We start from the raw sequence: 22,169 nt of genomic DNA on the forward strand, positions 1-22,169 counted from the left end.
AGCTGCAAAGAAGCAGGGACCAGAGGGGGTAGCAATGAAGGCAAAACTTTTATTTACTGAAGCCCTTGGCGTGGTTGTACCATTTTCTTTTCCCCAGCAAATTATAAGTAGATATAATAGCAAGTGCAGTCATGCAGCAACAAAATTAGATTAGTTGATGTAGCTGAAATTAGAATCAGTAAGGAGTTAACTCTAGGTTATTATTGCTTTGATGTGAACAGCTCCCATTATTTCTTTCTCTATTCCTAGAAAATAAACCCCTTTTTCTACAGAGACACTTAAGGAATGCTTAGGCACAACTAATTTTTATTTCAGCAAGACAGATCAGTAGTAAACCCATGTTCTGCTTATGAGAGTGGACCCTCCCTCCCGTGCCCATCCCCCAAAGCCTTATTAAAATGGGGAAAACTGGAGACATTACAGAAACAAGCTCCTGTTACCTTGAACTCTGCTGCTGCAGGATAGCAGCAGTTTAAAACCAGTTATTTTTCAAGTGCTTTGAATTCTTGCCTTCAGACTTTGATTGTGGAGTTGATACAGAATTGGCTGATAAGAGAAGAACTGATAGATCATGGGATGAGCTCAGACAGTATAGACTAAAGCAAGAGCAGGTGGTAGTTCTACTCATTTAGAAACAGAAGGAATAGCACCAAAATGGAAAAGGACAGACCCACAAAGGGGGTATGTAAACACTGGGGACCATTTTGTTAGCAAGCAGACCAACCGAATGAGATGGCCAAACTGAACTGAAGATTGAGGGCTGAGTGTATTAAGGCATGGAAAGGTACTGTAAGGTGAAGCTTTTGGTTCACAGACCGAAAATTAAGCTTCACAGACACCAACAAAGGGCATAGTTTTAGTAGGTATTGTTCTGTGTAACAAACTGGAATTCTGATTTTGCATTAAGGATGTTTTGCCTTACCTTCTGTGGTTAATTGCTGTTAAATTTGGAATGTCTTACAGCCACTTGGTTGTAAGATTGTACATCCATTATTATCTGATGATTTGTAAATCTAAGATCAGTTTGCAGCATGTTCTAGGGATGCATTGGTGTGTGTTTTAGATAATGAGTACTTCTAAGTAAATTCACAGCTCACAGAGTTTAGTGTTTAAAACTTATTAGTGCCTCATAACCTATAGGCAGCCAACAAAACTGGGCTAGGGCTTTTCACATGGTGTGTAGTGAGAGGACAAGGGGTGATGGTTTCAGACTTGAAAAGGGGAGATTTAGGTTAGACATTAGGAAGAAATTCTTTCCTGTGAGGGTGGTGAGACACTGGAACAGGTTGCCCAAGGAAGTTGTGGTTGCCCCATCCCTGGAAGTGTTCAAGTCCAGGTTGAATGGGGCCTTGAGAAACCTGGGCTGGTGGGAGGTGTCCCTGCCCATGCAGGGGGTGTGGAACTGGATGATCTTTAAGGGTCCCTCCCAACCCAAACCATTCTATGATTCTGTGCTAACAGATACCAGGCATCAGTCCTGTATTATCAAATCCACCTGTATATTCAGTGCCTATTGCACAACTGTGTCTGCTGGTATGATGCTCTCAGAGGACACAGCAGCCTGGCATGGCAGCATGATACATCTCCTTTTGCTGCAGGGAGCTGTGCATGGCAGTGTCAGCTGGCTGCCCTGTTGGCCACCCTCAGTGTCAAAGGAAGACCAAAAAAGTCCCTGGAGCAACCAGGAAACAGAACAAGGCATTGCAAGCAGAGACCTTGCACTTGCCTGTGCCTTCACTGGCTGTTAAGCAAAAAGTACTTGTCATTTTGAGTTGGTGAGGTTTTCTTTGGCCAGCACTCCACAAACTCACTTATTCAAATCAATATTTGCATAAAAGCTATAAATAAGGATGCCTTAATATTTTCATTTATAGCAGCAGCAGCTAAACAAAACACTTTTCCCAGTCTAAAGGAAACTGCTGGAAATATGCTTATATGTGTGTCTTTTCCTTTCTTAGTTGCGTTATAAAACGGACAGAAAAATCATATGAAAATGCCTTTGGGTCACAGACTGTGATAGGTATTAAAAAAGAAGAATTATGTGGGCATCAAAGGTTATTTGTTGGGAGATATCTTCACGAGAAGCCGTAACAAAAGCCGAGGTCTCTCAGACTTCCTGTTGTCACAGTGTAGACTGAGTCCCACGTTGTGGGTTGAGTTGAGGAAATATTGACTTTCCCACTCTTTCCCACTTCAGTAAAGAGCGGGTTCAATTAGAAACAGACCTGGTTGCTACAGCTGTTATTTTTTTCTGTCTGAACTGTGTTTTCCTTCATCCTTCTTCTCTTTGCCTGACAAGTGTGTGTGTGAGGGACACAGAGCCTGGGGGACTGGATCCACTGATCCTCTCCTGAAGGCTCCCTTTATTTTGCTTTTCTAGGCAGCCTGTTGCAGGAGTCCCAGTGACTGTTGTTATTCTTCTACCTTGCAGCCTTCTTGAAGGATCTTTTAGCTGGTTGGACTGGAAGTGCACCTCAAAAAATGAAAATATAATAATCCTATGTGTCATGGGGTCACATCTTTCCTGTGGAGAGTTAATTCCTAAAGCCTAGGGTGGGCTATATACACCAGGCTGGAGAGAGGATGGGGGAAAGGCATGCTCTCGCTGCTGAGTGTCATAAACACAGCAAAAGGCTTTGCTTTGGATGGTGCCATCTGTTTTCTCTTCTTTCTGAATTTTTTACGTCAGCAGAGGTTGTTTCTTGTCTCTCCTTCTCAAGCAGCAGGTGATATGATGAAAATGAAGTAGAAGTGTTTCAAGGACAGCAAAGATGTGATGTTGTGTTTTAATCTTTGCAGCTCTAGAGGGAATGAGCAACCACCTGCGTGGGTGTCTGGGAAGCTTTGCTGCTGAGCAAAGGCCTCTGCCATTCCAAAATAGCTGTATCTGCTTCTGGTACAGCCCCTCCTGTTGCTCCAAGACAGCCAGCCCCAATGACACCTGCTGAAGCTCTTTTTTGGTGTCATGGTCTAGGCCTAGCCGGTAACAAGGGACTACATGGCTGCTCATTTAGTTTCCCTGTCCCTCATAATTACCTTTGGGATGGCGAGGAGGAAATCTACCTAAAACCTCATGGGTCAGGACAAGGACCTCGAAAGTTCCACTCACCAATTACTGTCCTGGGCAAAACAGACTCAACTTGGGGAAGAAAAAATAAATCAATTTCATGTATCATTATTCAAATCAAAACAGAGCAAACAGAAAAAAACCCAAAACCAAAACCAAAACCCCACAGGTTAAATACTGGGTATACCATCTTTCCCTTCTTCCTAGACCCAAATTACTTTGTTCCTGATATCTCTACCTGTTTCCTTCCCAGCAGCACCGGGAGTATGGTTTATGGTCTGTTTGTCACACGTTTTCTGCCGCTCCTTCCTCCTCAGGGGAGGACTCCTCACATTCTTCCCCCGCTCCAGCGCGGGGTCCCTCTGACGCCAGAGAGTCCTTCAGGAACCCCTCGGACATGAGTCCCTCCCATGGGCTGCACTCCCTCAGGAATTGCTCCAGCCCGGGCTGCCCACAGAGTCACGGCTGCTGCGGGATCAGTCACCTCCTCTGCCACGGGCTCCTCCAGGGATGCAGATCCACATCTGCTCCACCATGGTATTTCTTGAGCTGCAGGGGCACTCCTCCCATCTCACCAGAGGAACCTCTGTTCAGGCACCTTATCCCCTTCCTTCCTCACCAACCTTAGTATCTTTGTTCCAGCATTGCTCTCACCTCTGATACATCTCTCTTCCTGCTTGTTTCCCCTTCTTGAATATATTCATGACAAAGGCACATCCATTGTCACTGATGGCCTCAACATTAGCCAGATGTGGGGGAGCTTTCACAGGAGCCACCCCTGGGAACCCTCCCTTGCTACCAAAGGGTCTCTCTTACATATTTGCAGCTTTTGGTGTAAATCACAAAATACAACCCAAGAACTATAAATTCCATTGGTACTTGCATTGCATTTGGAGTCTGGGGCTGGGTGCACTATAGGGCTACATTCTGAGTAAAATCCTTGACAGAATAGAAAAGTAATCTGTAGCTGACTAATGGGACCTGGTTCAGCTTTGGTCTGGGGACCACATGCTCTGTCTCCTGTTAGCTTTAGTTTTCAAGACCAAGAGCAAACATCACCCTATTCATGCACACATTTCCAGACTGGTTGCTTTCTTCCCCTCCTTTCTTTGTTGTAGTCAGTAGGTTTGGCAAACTTTTCCTTCAGTGATCAAGCTTATCTGTGATCATTGAAGCATCACAACTGAAAACAGGACCTGGTTAGGAATGTGCTGCAATCTGCTGTTTGTGGAGATCCTCTGATGACTGTGGCAGAGAAGACAGGCAACTTTTTGTGACCCTGTCTAGAGCAGATGCTTTCTCACCAGAGCAGTAATAAGCAGAGTGTTCACTTAGCCTCAAGATTAGGCTCTTGCCCACTGCCTGCACTGAGCCACAGCCTGCTTCCCCACCACAGCTCTCTACTCTTTAGGGGATGCATTATGACAGCACATATTCATTCATATAATTTAAAACACCTGGTAGAAATTGCTGCTGCCAGTTAGTGTTTGCCTCCAATATCATGAAAATAGATAGTCTGTTAGTCTGTTTCCTCTTTATACCATTAATTTTTAGCTTTGCAGGCAAATAAATACATCACATACAGCCCCTGTGAAAAGTGACAGAGGATGAATTCTGGTGCATGTGTTCCTATGCGTTGTCCCATGCTGGTCAACAGTGAAAAAACTGCTTTTCCACCATGGTCATTGCATGAGTTGGAGCCAGAGTAGTCACCCCATGCCTCTGTAGCCTGTTTGCTTCATCTTAGTTTGTGCAGACCACTTGCAGGTTTTGACAAGGAGCTGCGAGACCATGTACATTATTGTATTTCCAGCCCCAGGCTCACAATCTCTGCTCCATTGATCTCACAATTTACCAACTTTATGTTCTTACAGATATGTCAGAGTGAATCAGATTTGTAATTCTGTCTCATTTTTCCTCAGTAATTATACTATGTTCAAGGTTATATTTTACTAAGTCCCACTCTTGAATCACAGGCACAGTATGTTAGGTTGAAAGTGTCATCCTTACTAGGCATTGCAGTCTCTGCAACAGTATACCTGTCACATCAGTGTCTAGGGAAGCCTAACAGCGTGGTTTAAAGCCTTTTTAACTGTGTTCTTTCTACCAGAACTTAGTGTGGCACTTATATGGATCAAAATGAACATAAAATGTCTACTAATGCAAAGCTTGGAAGACATCCGCACTCCCAACTTGGAAATGCCCCCTTGGTATGTTTTAACATCTGCTTTAGGTGGACTGAAGAACTGGAACTGCATCTGAAAGACTGAGCTCTTCATAAGCATATGAGGCAAGCTCCATTTTAATAAATGGTAGCCTGAATTCTGCTTTCTTCTCCTCAGAGCTGTTGATGCTAGTGCCGTCTTCATAGATGGATCCCTGCTCAAGGAATCCTCAAGGAATTTTTGTAATTAAATATTGTCAGCAATAGGACTGTATGTATCACAAACTGTGAACTCCTTTATTAATGCTCATTATAATGTTATTGAAAAAAATTCATATTTCTACAGGGACTGCTGAATTATCATATCCTATTTTTTTAAGGCATGCAGGAGTTCTGCAAAGCCTCTCACTGTTACTGCTAAGTTCTTTAAGGTATTGGCAAAGAAAGAAGAAAGTTACTTGTAATTTAAATAAACTAAACATTATAATAATTAAACCACCTTTTCATTTCAGTTTACTCCTCCCTGTCAGCAGAGTAGAGGTTGTAGCATTAAAGACACCCACTTTCAGATTTCCAGTAGAGAGACTATGCAGCAAATCTAATAAAAGTGTAATTTCAACCATTAGAAAGGTTTTATTAGCAGGGCATTTAGCAGGTGGTGGACATACCAGCTCCATTTTATAGTGAGAGGCAGATTCAAAGAGAAACCCAGATGGAGAAGAAAGTTTTATTGCAAACTGACATTTTTTAACTGGCAATCAGGATAAGTTTTGATGCCTCATCATCCTTTCTTTTGCCTCTCTCCTCATAGGAATGAATGAGTGGTAGGACAACATTGTGTAAGAACTGGGCCCTGTTATGAAAATAGTAGATTCATTAAAAACAGACAATTATTAGCTAGTATTAGTCCAGAGATAAAGGCAATGAAAATGCCTAACCCAGGATAACTGAATATCCTGACAGGTCCTTTCTAAAAAATTGCAATTTTCAATTTTTTATTTTTATTAAGAAATGTGTTTTTATTTAGAATATGTTTCAGTATAGCTATTCAGCTGGTTATTTAAGAAAATATTTTAATTTTTCGCAAGCAGGTGAAACCCTACCACATGTTGGGGTTTGCATGAAGGTAGTAAATTCGTTTTGACTGATAAATAAATCAGTTCATCTTTTATGAAGGCCAAATAAGAGGCTGCAGTGTTTTCTATAAAACAGAAAATGAAAGATATTTTGGAGTCATGGTTTTGGCTTCAGTTTATTCAGTTGTGCATTCTTTCATGACATGGTTACCATTGGTATCAGCAGGTGTGTGAGACAGAAACAGGAGAAATTTAAAAAATCAGCTTGCAAAAGCCTGCTGATTATATGTTTGGACCAGCTTAGCTCTGTAGTTCTTGCTGGTGCTGTTCCTAACTTACACTTTGAGTTGGGCTTACAAATAGCTGGTTGCTTGTCAAGTGGTACCAGAATATATCTGTCATTTTTACTATACAGAAAAAGTGTTGATATAGAAACATGGGTTTCTATTTATGTTTTGTAGTCAAATGAAACAGTGATGTTTGAGGTAAAATAAGCAGATTTCAAGTCAGCGTTGGTGGAAGCTAATAGAAATCCCTGTAGTAAGATGAGGGATTTAATTTGCTGCATACTAATTTACATGCAGGAAAATCATGTCACCTACCCAAGGCTGGTAAAATACAACATGGATTTATGATTATTGCTGTTAATGCATGTGCCTGAAAACTGCCTTTCATCTGACTTCTGTTGTCAGATGCAGTCTGGCACATGAAGTTGTCACAGAGATGGCATTTGTTTGTTGGGGGGCAGATAAATCTCCAGCATCTTTTTGAGCAGCTGGGCCAAATTCTCAGCAAGTCTTGAACTGAAGAAGGACTATCCTGGGCAGCCTTCAGGGGGAGCCCAGAGTGTGGGGAATGGGTCACAGGGTCACGAGAGCCACTGACCATACTGTAGTGATGAGGTCTGCGCTCCACTGGTTATGGGGGTTGTTTCCCCAGTTTGCCCCAGTGAAGCGTGCTGTCAGTGCAGTCTCCATTTCCTAGGGGTGTGGGTAGGTTTGAGTGCATGTATGCGTCAACTTGCAGTTCTCTCTGTCTTTTTGTTTCTTTGTTTTTCTTGAAATAACCTCAGCACTTGGTGTTTCACACAGCTCAGTGAGTCTTAACCCAGAGAAGTTATATGTGATAAGCTTTCTGTTTCAGACTTCACATGCTAGCATCACTTGGGACCTGCCCTTTCTTTGTGTTTGAGGCACGTGGATGCTGCTATCATGTCTCACACATGATCAGTTATTTTGAAAGCCTCAGGTGCCTGCCTCCTGCATGCTCTCACTACTGTGTTTCAGTTGTGTTTGTGCTTTCAAATGGGGAGTAAGGACCCTTTTCTAGGTCTGATTAAGAGCAATGCAGCAGGTCTCAGCCCATTGCTGCTAGACAGGTAGAGTCCTCAGGGATGTCCTTCAGGGAGCACTGGAGTCTAAATGCTACTTACTCCTGGTCCAGAAGGAGCCAGATGCTTATCTTTTTCTGGCCCAAACCTAAGGCTTTCTTTCTCACAGGTGTAAATGCTGCTTCTGATAATGGATGTTCCCCTCCTTTGTGTGGCTAGTTCACTTCACTAGCCAGGGAGGAGATAGGACATAGGGTGCACAGCAGCTTGACTGCTGTTGATTTGGTAGCATCAGCTTTCCTGTTGAAACGGGATCCTGAAGCTCAAAATGAGATGGAGGTTCCCAGTGGGCAACTGAGCTTGAAATTCCTCCAGTGGAAACAGTCAGCATTCAGCAGGCTCAGGGGGTCGTAGTCAACTGCTGAGTTAGTTCTTTGGGTAACTCTCAGTGTTTTTTATTCCATTAATTTTTCTGATGGAGAAGTTATTCTTCAGGTTTACTTGGAGTTTCTCTTGGTGAGGATTTTTTGTTCCTATTTTTCTGAATCAATTTTTTACTCTTCATTTCAAGTACAGATTATTTACTGAGTGTTTACAGTGTTTTCAGCAGAGGATTTAGGCTTGAGAATGACTGCATGCAATGAACCATTCAGAAGGCAGCTGTTTCATATCAATAACCATTGTATGTGCCTTGAAAACTGTCAGTAAACTTCTGTTCGTGGTAGGCCAGGGGAAAGCTTGTGCTTACTCAATAGGGCTAAGTCCTGCTTAACTCTATAACCTCACAGACTACTCATGGAGCTTACTTTGATCAGATGTTGAAATGGCCCCTTATTTTCTAAGTCATCACAAAATGCTAAAAAATTCAGATAGACCTTTTAACTAAATATTTCTGATTATCTTTGATCATTTGCAGGTCACAAAATAGAAAAAAAAATACTGAAATTCTGTGCAACAATAGCTAAAGGTATTGCCATCAGCCTGTATAGTAGTTTTATATCGGTCATCTTCCTGCTTTTCCAGTACATTGAATTTTTGGTGATGCCACTGGTAGAAACCACAGTGCATGCAGCAGTGTGCTCAGCATGCGGAGTACAGAAAGAAGAGCACATTTCTTTCGTAAATGTATCTAAATGTCATCACCCTGTGGACAGGTTGGTGATACACTTCATCTTCATTAATTACTGTTTCCAAATATATCATCATCTGAAATTTTATTAACCTAATTTTCTGTGTTTTGATGAGTCTCTCATAATTTTGTAACGCTTCATCTTCATTAATTACTGTTTCCAAATATATCATCATCTGAAATGTTATTAATCTAATTTTCTGTGTTTTGATGAGCCTCTCATAATTTTGTAACAGCGTAGCTTCGGGGTCCTGGCCTTCATAAATGAGCAAATAAATTACTGGTACTCAGAACTTGGCTGTGAACTTAGCCATTTCCCTGTTACCTCTGCCAGAAGGGGATTTCTGAATATTATTTACTTTATGGAGTCCATGGTCAGGATCAGCAATTACTTTACCTTTAAACTAACAGCTCAGAGACTAAATACAGAGGAAGTGGGTTGGGGTATAGGAAACATGTTTGACTAGTTTGGAGAGGATTTACTCTTTCAAAATGACTGGCAAATCCCCTGGTCTCCTTCAACTTGATCCTTTTTAAAGTAGACTTTTAAACTTCATAGGAAGTTTGTTATATACCTGATAGTGTACACATTGGGATTACTTATATGGACAGTATTTCATCCTTTAAAAAAACCCCAAATGCACACACAAGCAAAATACTTAGCAAAGGTGTTTTAGGTGATAACTTTTTACAATACCCAGATGCCAGAAACCTCCTTTTACCCTTGAGAAATACCTTCAACCATTCCATCCTTCCTCATCCTTATCAAAGGAATAATTCTGTTTCAAGGCTAACAGTAACTTTAAAAATAATCTATACACAAGGACACCAAATTCTAAAGCTTGGATGGCAAGGGACCTAATTCCTAGTGATAGGTTGGCATCCAGACCGCTAACTTTGAGGACCCAGCCTCCTCCTTTCATAAAGTTCTGTTCTGAATTTACTTTTGTGGATTCACTATTGGATTGGTTTGTTGTACACAGGCAAGATTTTCCTGTGTGTAGTGAGTCTACATCTTTCTCACTATGTTAAAAGTCCTTCTGGCTAATCAGATACCCATGCTGGGAACAAGATAAGATGTAATTTTGTTTTGACTGTTTCCAAGGTCAGAGCTGTTTGCATGGCTTCAAGCAGATTTAGTAGACTGGTGACATAGCTGCCCGTTTTCTTTTATCTTAAGCCTCCTTTGCCCTTTGTAGGGAGGGGAGAAAGAAAGGCTGACTATGAAGAAACATGTTCTGCAAGAAATTGTAGCTGAATTCTATGCATTTCAGTGCAAAAGTCTGTGTAGAGCTGGCTGGAAAGTTGCTTATGACCTAAGCTACAGACAGCATCGAGTATTAGTGCACTTTGAGCACTGTTTCTCTGTTCCCACTTGTAAAATATTTTTTGTGAGAGCCTCACAACTAGGTTTGACAAAAGAAAGGGCCAAGGTGAGCTGCTTTGCAAGGTGTACAAAGGTGTTCTGGGGTTCTGGCAAGCCATGATGTGATGGTGATGGGAAGTAGTCAGAGCTTGTCCATCTTTTGGACAAGTAAAGCCCAGTTAGGGACCAATAGCTACAACCCCTGCCAGGTGACAACAGGGAATCTGTTCCCTTGCTGAAGCTGACACATATGACACGTTATCTCTGGCCTCTACTGTAGTGTGGATAGCAGTAAAAGGGTTCTCTTGGTTCATACCAGTACTAGTTAGTGAAGGACTATATTAAGTGAGGTCTGTGAGTGCAGCCTTCTCTAGGATGATTCTGAAGTGCAGTGCTTTGCAGAAGTGCTGTGTAATATCTTCCTTTTCAGTGTGTTTAGAGAGCCCAACTGCATGAAAGTCAGATGAGAATTACCATTTGCTGAAGATGTGAGCCTGGCACCTTCGTACAGGGTTGATTATAGGCCTGTGGAAAAGATTGTTCAACAGTTTCTCTTTGTAAGAGAAAAAACTCACTTTCTGTTTAGTTTAAAGTGAGGTTAGATGGCAAATAAACATTCTTCTAATAATACAGCAGTCTTTGGAAAACTCATGGGTCAGGGAGTAGATATTCAGTATATCACATCATTGAAGGAGGCATACATCGAAGTTAATTCAATTGCTTATTAAGTGGGCTTGGATGAGGCTAACCTGACCACAGTATTTTGAGATGTGCAGTGGTAGTGTACTGGTATGTAGGAGATCATTTGTAGCTATCATTTACATGAAAGCTTTTACAGTTAGAGAGGAATTCAGCTGACAAGCAGATCTCTTCCTGTGCTAGTCTGTTTTACGAAGCTGTAAGGGAGGCCTCCTAGGTTGCTATGAGGAGGGAATTGCCAAGAGTGCTCTTCTTCAGTTGCAGTACAGTGCCTCTCTAGTAGGAAAAACAAGTGTCTTGAGTATTTTTTTCTGCTTAATTACAGATTGTTTGCCTTGCACTTCTACAGAGATTTCTTAATAAATAAATGAGTTGTAGGTACTCCAGGGATGTGTTTACAACGACCAGCCATTTTAAGAAATGCTAATTGTGAGATTGTAAAACTGTGACAACTTTGAGTTCTCACTATCATATACCTGTGCATGTTTAAAATTTGGTATGCACTGTAAAACAGCCCAGGGAACAAGGTGCTAACATTCCCATATAGATACAGACCTATAAATCAGGCATAGGCATGCACACACACACATGCACATCCATGAACTTTCAAAGAAAGCCAATGCAAGTGTGAGTGCATGAGCATCTCAGAAGAGAAGCGTTACCTCCACAGCGCGATTGATACCATCCTGAAGAGGCTCCAAAGATAGCTCAGGTGAGTCACCTTCTGGCAGTTTTCCCTTGCCAGAAAGAGTGACTTAGTTCAGATTTAACTGTCCAACTGCTTTCTTAAAGTGTATGAGGCTTTGGGTGATACAGGGATGTATGGGAGAGTAGCATTGGTCAGTGCAGGTATGCAGAAATGTGGTGATGGACACTAGTAGCTGGAAGAGAAAAATAATTAAGAAAATGAGGTGAAAACAGGATACAGTAGAAAGAAAACAAAGAGTCTTCAGGCACATTTTTCAGAAATTAATGACTAAATATTAGCTGAATAGCTCCTAAATATTTATGTGAGTATAGAACTTCTTTTTTTGTGAGGTGATGAGTACCAGGTGGTACTATTTAAATACCATGTGGAGGTGCATTTACTATATTAAAACAAAACATTAGAAAGCTAAAATTTTACTATTGAGCACTTTTCTGAGAAATTAAAAGTTTAGGAAACAATTATGAAGCATCCAAGCAGGAGGATGTTTCTAAAGAAAACCTGGTGGGTTCTGTTGTAATTCCAGTCTGCCTGTCTTTCAGTTTCCAAGCTGAGAGCAAGGGTTTCAGAAACAGGCTAAGTGAAATGCACAATGGGATAGGGAAAAATTTTTACTTCAAAATTGGTTTTTATATTTTTATTTTATTTTATTTTTGTTTTTTGTTGGAATGTGAATGTTAGTTTATGGTTGACCATGATATTCTTAGCCCAGAAAAATGAGATTAATCATAATTTTCTATGTCTCCCCTGGGGGAAAATTATCTTTTAAACTTTGGTATGAATTTAATCCTTTAGCATTTGATTCTCAAGAATGCTGGAACTACTGTTTGCAGGAAAGCTAAGATGATTTTTAAAGGGCAAGCAAATATTCCATTTAGAGTTCAGCTTGGGTATGCTCAGGTAAGGCAAAGATGTTGGGTTTGACAGGAAGACTACAAAGAAAAACCTCTTTGCATGACTTCTCTCCCCTCCACTCACAGCTGAATGCAAAATGTCTCTGCATTCATATTTAACTGATCCTGTATTGATCAGGAAGCATAGCAGCGGTCTCGGTTTACTGGTTACTGAGCGCCTGAAGGAAGGAGGCAGGAAAGGGGCACTTGGGAACCTGTAAATCATTGCTAGTGCCAAAGTGGGCAGGAGAAGAAATCTGACCTGTTTGAAGTGGGAGTCATCATGATTTTATGCTCCTTCACTTTTTCCACTCCAAATGGATGTTACGGATAGATTCCTTCAGTGAGAGTTCTTTTCTGATGTGGCCAAGAAAATAGAACAGACCAGGGGGTGGTTAGGGCTGCAGGAATATGGGATAATGTATTGTAGTCTTGAGAAACAGTTTAGTTGAGAAACAGTTAGTTTCAGTTGTTACTAGATGTAAGGAAAGAGGACATATGGGCCAGTTGTGTAAACAGCAGCTTTTCATTTTGAAAATATCAGAGGCAGATTCTTTGGTCACGTAGACTGGATTTAGCTCCTTTCAGGTACTGTGACACCTGCAAAATAACAGGTAAAAGATTTTACAACAAACAAAAATTATATTCCAGCTGGTTTAGATCACTATTCAAAAGCAGACCAGGCATTTCTTGTACTTGGACTGCAAATGCAGGAAGGGAAATTTGAGAATGCATAATCTGGAGTTATACAACAATACAGGTAAAATACATTATGATTTACATGCCCACAGGAAAGGACTAAGACTGCATTCCCATCTGTAATGGACTGAGTACCATTTTCAAATTGACGTACTTAATGCCAGTATCTATAGTATGAATAGATGTCTGATTTTTTGAGGTTGTGATCTATTCATGCATTGTTATAATCACAACAATAATATAAGGGAAAAAAAGTGGATATACTAAGCAGTTCTTTCCTGGGGACCTCCTCAAGATTTAGGAGGGTCCTTCTAATTCTATTTCAGTTTATTAGATACTACTTATCTGATTTTTTCCAAATTATGGTAATTTCTTCTTGTCTGCCCCCTTATCTTATTAATTTTGTATTTGAAATATAGTGCTACTAAAAGGTTAACATTTGCAGTAAAACACAAATTTTGCTTCTGCTGTTGTATCCCCAGAAATCATCTAGTAAGGCTTCAGTTCTTAAATAGTAAGGGAACAGATAGAAGAACCCTGCGAAATCCAGTCCAGTGGTAGGAAGGAAAGGAGCTGAATTACATCTTACACAGATCCAGAAATTGTTACAGAATGGCAAAGCTCCTATTGTTATGAAAGCTTCACATTCTTATACTAATGAGAACAACCAAACATTATGTTTTCCTTCTCTGCAAAATTAAATGCAGATAAATTGTGTATTAGCTGATTGGGTGTTTACCTTAGTTGTGTGAAGTACTGCTCTGGAATCCACACTATAAATGAACAATTTAGATTTCTAGGATTAATCTGATTTATGTGGAGTTTGTCATAACATGATGACTGAGTAGATCTCACATAATCTGCTCAACTTAAATATGCAGACTATTAAAAGAGTGTGGAACGATCTAAGCCACCTGAGAGGAGGACAACCACTTGGCTGTAGCTGTCATCTTTTTGTATTTTCTCTTTAGTATGAAAATTAGATCACACCATGTTTTGTACCAATTCTTATGCTAGTGACCAAAAAGATTCAAAAAAAAAATACAATGCAGTTTGGCTCAGACTGACACTTCTGCAGTGTTGGCATTTAAAATAGGTTCATCTCTGCCTTTTAACTAAAATAGTGTTCTTCAGATTTTTAAACTGTTGTAAATTCTAAAATGTATTGTACTTAAAGTTGTTGCCTCACTACTTTGGATGCCTTATTGGGTAACTTTTTTATGCCTTTTTGGATATATGAATGGCTGTATTTTGGCTGAAGAAAACACAAGTCTGTCTTGACCTCCAAGCTCAAATTCAGGTTTGAATAATCATATAAACCTCAAGAATAAGTCTTAAGTAGAATCTGCCCTTGTCTGTGAAAATTTGTTGTTTCATTTAGAACAGTTGTGCCAGGGAGGTATGGTGGGATTTCTTAGCCCCTAAAGAAATTTCTCTTTAGAAACCCACTGGTTCCAGAGCTCAGCACTGAGCATGGCACTGTTTAGGACTCTCAGGAGGTGTATTCTTGTTCTGATGAGCAGAGATATTTACTTTGAATAGGAGTAGAATCAAAAACAGGAATGAAGAAGGTGGAAAGAGATGAGCACAGGAAGAACTCACAGGATTTCTGGGTGCATTGCATTTGTGTGTGAAATACACATGCATAGCCTTGGATCAGTGAAAGAGCTTCAAAATGTCTGGGTCTATCTTCCTGGGAGGGTTTGCTGCTTCGGCAGTGCTGGAAGTGTGGTCTTAATTCTTATGACCTTTTGTGCTAAAATAGTACATATTAGGACTAGAGGTGAAGCAGTACTACAAGCATGAAAACCAGGAGCTGTGGCAAGCACAGTTCTGGTTTTGACTTTCTTAGTGTTGGTCCATTCTTTAAATAAAGGATAATAAGGCAATGTGCCCCATCTTAGTTTAATCCTATCAGACCCATCCTAGGCAGTGGGTTGTACCATGTCAGTCGCTAGCACTGGCTGCCTTCTTAGAGATTCACAGCAATAGTTGGGTGTATCCAGTGTCCTTGCCATGAACGTGACACATTGTGTTCCTGAAAATAAAACCCGGGTAATCCCCACTTGTTTAAAGCACACTCATCTTGCTCTGTGTTTATTCTTTCTATTGTGGTAGAGAAACTGCTGCAAAATTTCCAGTGCATATATCAAGTTACAGATTAGTGCAAGGCCCCCATAGTTCTTGGAATGGCATGGGGCTGGTTTTGTGTGCTGATGACATTTATCCTCTCGTTTCCTTCTGGAATCATGACAGCTTCTCGTTGTCTAATGGGTAATGTACTTAAAGGACCTTCTTTTCATGCCATGTCTGATGATAAACACTCCACTGCATAACACCTGTGCCTGCTTGCTGTGAAGCTGCTATTGCTGCTTTCAGCAGTCAGTTTGGCAGAAACTTGTCTGGACAGGAAAGCAAAAGGGTTTGTAAGTGCAATTATTTTCTTTTTCAGGAGGGGACCGAGAGCGGATGACAGCTAATCATGAGACATACCTCCTTATGGCAAGCACACAGAATGACATGGAAGATTGGGTGAAATCCATTCGCAGGGTTATATGGGCACCATTTGGAGGAGGTGAGTCTATTAGGGAACATACAAGGCTCCCAGATACACAAAGACACTTAAGCATTCTTCTGTTGTCTCTCAGTCACACCAGGGTTTTGAATTGAAGAGGAAAATGGTCTAGGTCTATCAAAAAATGTGAGGTAAACCCTTTGTTTTCACTTCCATGCCCAATGTATAGGGCATGTTGCCATGCAGAGGTCTCAGTCAAAAGCCTTTAAACTGTCAGGAACCACTTCCTGTGGTGAGGATAGCATGTGATAGTGCGTAACAAGGTGAGGGGAAGTTTTTGCAGAAGGATGGTCTTCTATTACATCAGCTTTCCCTCAGGAAGAAAGTGGGGTAATTCCTTTGGTCACCAGCTAAAAGTCTGTCCATGTGTTTCATAAATGCCTGTTTCAAGAAGCTGTCAATGATTGTCCTGCAAGTGACAGCTTAGACCAGCAATAGTATTACACAAAGCTGCGTGTTCCAATATAAACCTCAGAATATTATCACTAGCAGTATTAAACAGATTTTTTCCTTTTGATTGGCATACCCAATTATTTCAGTAGTACTGGATCAAAATCTACTATCTGATGTCTAGCTGCCTTTTTAAAAAGCTCTCTGTTGAATGGGCTGCAAATTATTATGATTTTAATCATCATTATTCTGGTGATAATGTTAATATTATTACAATGCAAGTATGACTTACATGCTTGCACAAGATGTCAGTACATGAATCGGTCTCATCCTTAGATATCTCAAATCTCCAGGTATGGGGACAGTACTGTGAAAGAGCACCAGTATTTGCATCAGATGCTTTTTGGTTTTGTCTGCAGGTTGCTGGAAGACTAAGTCAGGCAGGATTGTCTCTGCTATTTCGTGACTGAGAAGCGGTTATCAGTAAAAACTGTGATTTCTGACTGTCTCTTTCTTAACTGCCAGGTAGACTGTAGGAGAGAGGATAGGAAGGACTAAAGAAAACCACCATTTTAAACAAAACTTCTATTGTAGGCATCTTAGTGCTTTGTTCAAGTCACACAGTTCTTAAGAGAAGGCTTTGGTTAGCTGAGGGACTTGGTCAGCTCAGGCCTGCCTGGAATCTATTCAAAGATGTCTGTCTTCTCTTTGTCTCCTCCTGGGAAAATGTGGCCTGGAGAGATGGTGCTAAGCAATCATCTCACACGGATCTGGCCCTGTATATTAACAGTCTGGCACAGTACTGGATCTGGGCATGTGGGTCTTACAGGAGGATGCTTAAAAAAAAAAACACTCCAAATCCCTCAAAGTGAAAGGTTTTGTCTTTAAAAAGCATGATCTTCTACTTGCATATGAAGTTGGATTAGGAGAGGGGAGGTGCACAGTCATCTGCAATTAGGATAGGTAAAAAAACTTACTGTGTACCTAACACAAAGATTACCCATCCAGAAGTTTCTCTTTTTAAAGCAGGCCCTGTGTTGAGCTCCTCAGTGTTCTCTTACCCCATTCTAGTTAGTTTCTCCAGTCTAGTTAGCATAAGTTATAGTGGCAGTAGTAAATGTCAGGGCATATCAGAACTGTAGTTTTCAAAGGATATCTCTGTGGGTTTTGTACTTGGTTTCCACTATGCACAGTGTGTCTCTGTGGCAAATAATGAGGAAGTTCTTCTGGAAGTGGAAAAGTGTTTATATTTTACAGGTGGAGAGCTGGGATTAGGTGAAACTCAGTTACTAGCCCAAGACCATGCACATAGCTATGAATAGAAATCAAATCTCCTGTGTCCTGACCCTTTCCTTTCTTCACCAGCCCCTTATTTGCTTTTTTAGGGCAAGAGCTATTTCTGGTTTACAGCTAGGAATCCTTCCAGCCACCATGAACATTCTCAGGACACTATCATTGATGAAGAAGTGTTTAATGCCAGTTACTGTGGGAAGCACCTGACTGAATGCTGATTTTTTTGCATAAAGCAAAATCCTTGAATTACTTACACAATTCATTTATAGTTAAAGCATTCTAATTATGTTCTTTTGGTTTTCCTGTTTGGTTTCTTGAACACACACACACTGACTTACTTCTAGTGGGAAGAAAACAGATGTCTCCCTTGAAAAAATGAGAATAGATGGAACATGATTTTAGGTTTATCATTCACAGAGAAGGTTTGACCAGAACAAGACAAAAGCCATGTTGTGGATGTGTCACCATTAAATAACTGTTTTTCTAGCATGTACCCCATTTTATAAACTACTTTGTACATAAGTTGATAGTCTGAGTTATCTTAACAAGTCTTCATAATCCCAATTATATGTTCTATAATACTGGATGGTGGGACACACTCTCCCTTGCTACATGGATGTTGCTACAGCTGCTTGTAAAGGTCTGACCTGTCTAAAGAGTGGTACCTCTGGTTTAAGTTGTCTAAAAAGCTGCCTTTATGAGCTGAACTGAAGTTAAAAATCTTTTTATATATTACATTAGCTATCAATAGCATACAGAAAAGTCGCAGAAATGCAATAATGACTTGCCAGTAATGAGTCAATGCTTGCAACACAAAATTATTTCAGACAGCTAATTAAGCAAAACACCATTGGCTTCCTAAATTTCAGTACTAGATGGTAAACTGCAGTGGTCTGGAGTTGTACAAGTCAAGTGCCACTTTGAATGACATTTGAATTTTTTTGTCCTTTTAAGCATTGTAAGAATGCTGTGTGTGCACACATATGTCTGAGCCTTGGTGAGCCACTAATATTTAAAGTTTGTCTGTCAGTGAGGAAGGACTCCTGGTACCAGGGCTCTGTAAATGATTAACTGTCATTAAACTGTTATTTTTTTAACCTGTGCTAGAAAGAGAATGTAGGAGGGGGCAGCTGAGAAAATGCTAAGGTGATTAAAAATAGTTCAGTGTTTTTATTGGGTTTTTTTGTTTGTTTGTTTTAATCAAAAGAATAAGGTGACTGTGGAAAAAATTCTGAAAGGGAAAAGAAATGTAAATGAACTAGGGCATGTAATTCCTGTTTGCACATGGAATTCCTTTCCTGATTAGATTTTAAAAAATTTTTGGAGGAGATAAAGGCCTGACCTTTAATTACAGAGCTTGGAACTAGGGGGGAGGGAGGAGGAGGAGGAGGTAGGAAGGAGCATGAGCTAAAATGCAGGGGCAGCAGTGTATCTGGCACCTCTGACAGGAGGCAGGCACACCCTGCTTGTTTTTCAAGCTGCCGCACACCATAGCTGCTTCAAGTCAACTCAGAGGCAACCTTGAGGAGCAGACAAATCCGCATTGCTGCAGCTCCCTGCTCAACCTTGTTTCCCTGCACCTGCTGCAGGCACAGGTGGTGGCGGCGGCGGCAACAGCAGCAGCCTTGGCTGCCCTTGCCGGGATTGGGATTGGGAGGGAGGGAGCAAGCAGAGTGTTCCCGTCTGGAAGCAGCTCCGCCAGGACCCAGCCAGCAATGATACGTTGCTGCCGCATCTGACGTGGCTCCCCGTGAGAGCTTCTGGTAGTTCGAAGGCAATAAAACAAACCCATGAGAACATCAGGCAGGGATCTGGGTGTGTGAAAGACCTTTTGAAAGGAATCTGTTATGGACAGAGAGCCTTTCAGGTGAAGGGACTGTTCCAGAAAGAGGAGCCAGCAAAGAGTATCGTTTCCTGGAGGATTCTTCAGTGGCCTTTTTGGTATTGTTCCTTCCTTTCCCCTTGTGCACTATAAAGCACTGACCTTTTCCTTTGGAACTACAGTCTCCGCCACTCAACTGCCTGTTCCAGCTGGGAGGGAGAGGTCTTTCTCCCCCTCCATCTGTGCAGGTGCTTCTGTTTGAATGGAAGAAACATCTTTTTGCTGAAACTCTCTTGTTGTGCTACTGCATAATATGCAGTTACCTCACTGCAGAAAATACAAGAAATGAAAGAAAAGAGAAAAATGGAAGGAAATTGTTCCCCAAGACAAAACTGGAACAGGGAAGAGAACATGAAAATCACTTCAAGCCCTAGCCAAGATTGAGAAGACCACAAATCTCCTAGCTCCAGAGGAAAATACACTGTTTTAAAAACTCCTCAGCAGTCATTAGCTATGAGCAGTTGTGGTGTTTCATCTGCATGCAGCTGGTAAAGGAAAGCTTTGGAGGGATGTTGGGGCACCGGCCTGTATGATGCCTGAAGACAGAAATGCTGGAGTCCGCAGCCCAGGTGCCTTAGCAGCAGCTCCTTTCATTCCTAAAACTACTTACAGGAGAATTAAACGGTGTTTTAGTTTCCGTAAAGGTAGGTTCATTCTGTTGCTGTGTTCTGCTTTGGTAGTGAAACCATGGTTTCTGAAGAGTCAGGGGGGCTGTGTGTGCAGGAGCAGACGAATGTACAATTACGAGTGCCCCAAAAAAGGGCATTTAAAAAATGCAGGTGCAGACATTCCGTGAATTATTTATTTACATTTGTTCATTTGTTCTTAGCTAATTCTGTCTCCTCCGTTGTAACTCATTAATGAGCTACCTGAATGATACGAGTTGAGACAAGATTTTTGCAGAGCCTGTGAGCAAAAACCAGAGTAGTAGGGGGGAACATACCTGTCATGCTTCGACTTATCTATTTGTCTGGCAGAACATCAGGGAAAAGCATTTGGATTTGCATTTTGTCTGTGTGGGAGGAGGAGGGGGGAGAAGAGGGAGCAAAGCAACATGATAAGTGTGCATCTGTGCAGAAGATGTCTTTGAATTCAGAGGTTTCTGGTGAAGTGTGCTTTACAGTGCACTGTCCTATTGCAAGTGCTGCACTGCCACTTCATCCTGCTGCCCTGCAGTCTGCCTTTGCCTTTCCACCATCTACATAAAGATGTTTAAAGCCAGTTTTCTTCTGAATTGCATGTATTTCTGTTTAAGCAGAGTGGCGTACTGGGGAGAGGAGGGCAAAGAGGAGGCTAGTTTTAAAAATATCTCAGCTGGAAGTGCTAGAAGGGAAACACATCTGAGGAAGAGAATCAACAAGAGATATTAAGGTGTCATGGTGCTTGGGATGGGTGGGAAAGAGGACAAAAAGACTTGTGTGCAGGAAGAGGAGAGTTGTTGATGCCTTAAAAACTATGCTGGACAGAAAAATCCAAGTGAAAGGGCTAAATTGTAATGTTGTTCTGAAGTGTGGTAAATGTTCTCACACAGGGTTTACATGAATGCAATTATCTTCATCTCCCGCTCCTCCCTAAACTCTTCCTTCGTACTGCCATTTGTCCTTTCACAAGGAGCTTTTTTGCTCACAAGACTCAGCAGTAATGTGGTGATGTCATTGCTGATGAGCAATGTCTGTGCAGGCAGTCAGGGGCAATGCTTTGAAATAAGGGCTCACAAACAATGAGAGACTCACTGCAGAATTACAGCAGAAATCAGGTATCACCTGTCTGAGAGCATTGAAAGCTCTTTGCCCTTGTATGCCCCCCCTGAAGCCTTTTTCCCTTGGTTGCTGGAGTTCGGTCCTTGTGGAGACTGGGCAGGAGGATATCATAGAATCATAGAATCATAGAATCCTAGGGGTTGGAAGGGACCTCAAAAGATCATCTAGTCCAACCCCCCCTGCCAGAGCAGGGCCCCCTAGAGTACATCGCCTAGGAACGTGTCCAGGCGGGTTTTGAATGTCTCCAGTGAAGGAGACTCCACAGCCCCCCTGGGCAGCCTGTTCCAGGGCTCTGTCACCCTTACAGTAAAAAAATTCTTTCTGATATTCAACTTGAACCTCCTATGCTCCAACTTACACCCATTACCCCTTGTCCTATCACTGGTCACCATAGAGAAAAGCCTAACTCCATCTCCCTGACACTCACCCCTTACATATTTGAAAACATTGATGAGGTCACCCCTCAGTCTCCTTTTCTCCAAACTAAAGAGACCCAGCTCCCTCAGCCTTTCCTCATAAGGGAGATGCTCCACTCCCTTAATCATCTTAGTAGCTCTGTGCTGGACTCTTTCAAGCACTTCCCTGTCCTTCTTGAACTGAGGGGCCCAGAACTGGACACAATACTCCAGGTGTGGCCTCACCAATGCAGAATAGAGGGGGAGGAGAACCTCTCTCGACCTACTAACCACACCCTTTCTAATGCACCCCAGGATGCCATTGGCCTTCTTGGCCACAAGGGCACATTGCTGGCTCATGGTCATCCTCTTGTCTACCAGGACCCCCAGGTCTCTTTCCCCTACACTGCTCTCCAGCAGGTCAGCCCCCAACCTATACTGGGACATCGTGTTGTTCTTCCCCAAATGCAAAACTCTACACTTCCCCTTGTTGAATTTCATCTTGTTCCAATATGGATGTGTCTGTATGCAGTGTGCCAGCACGTTTCAAGGTGTCATTGTGAATTAGAGCTGTCTGTGCCCTGTTTATACAATTTGACATTTGAGAAATGTTTGCAAGTTGAATAGAGTTGACTCACCAATAATTCTGCAGACAGCTGCCTTTGTGCCCAGAGGGCATCCTTGACCGCTCCGAGAAGAGCTTCACTGTATGTGAACAATATACTTTCACTGTATGCTCTGACAC

General features: G+C 41.6%; 1 protein-coding gene across 9 annotated transcripts in view; it reads left to right on the forward strand.

Moving 5' to 3' along the window:
• The window catches only part of ARHGAP24 (Rho GTPase activating protein 24), a 150,457-nt gene that overhangs the window by 101,691 nt on the left and 26,597 nt on the right, over nucleotides 1-22,169 (forward strand). For 7 of the 9 annotated variants that reach the window (XM_071753585.1, XM_071753592.1, XM_071753587.1 and 4 more), the window contains one exon: nucleotides 15,582-15,704. The exons of 1 other annotated variant lie outside the window; for it this stretch is intronic. In XM_071753585.1, coding sequence (XP_071609686.1) covers nucleotides 15,582-15,704 — 123 coding nt within the window. Of the gene's footprint in view, nucleotides 1-15,581; nucleotides 15,705-18,480; nucleotides 19,914-22,169 lie in introns of those variants that run through there. One more of the 9 variants, XM_071753586.1, reaches the window with a different exon arrangement.

The sequence above is a fragment of the Heliangelus exortis genome, chromosome 10 (assembly GCF_036169615.1).
Source record: "Heliangelus exortis chromosome 10, bHelExo1.hap1, whole genome shotgun sequence".
Classification (NCBI taxonomy): Eukaryota; Metazoa; Chordata; class Aves; order Apodiformes; family Trochilidae; genus Heliangelus; species Heliangelus exortis.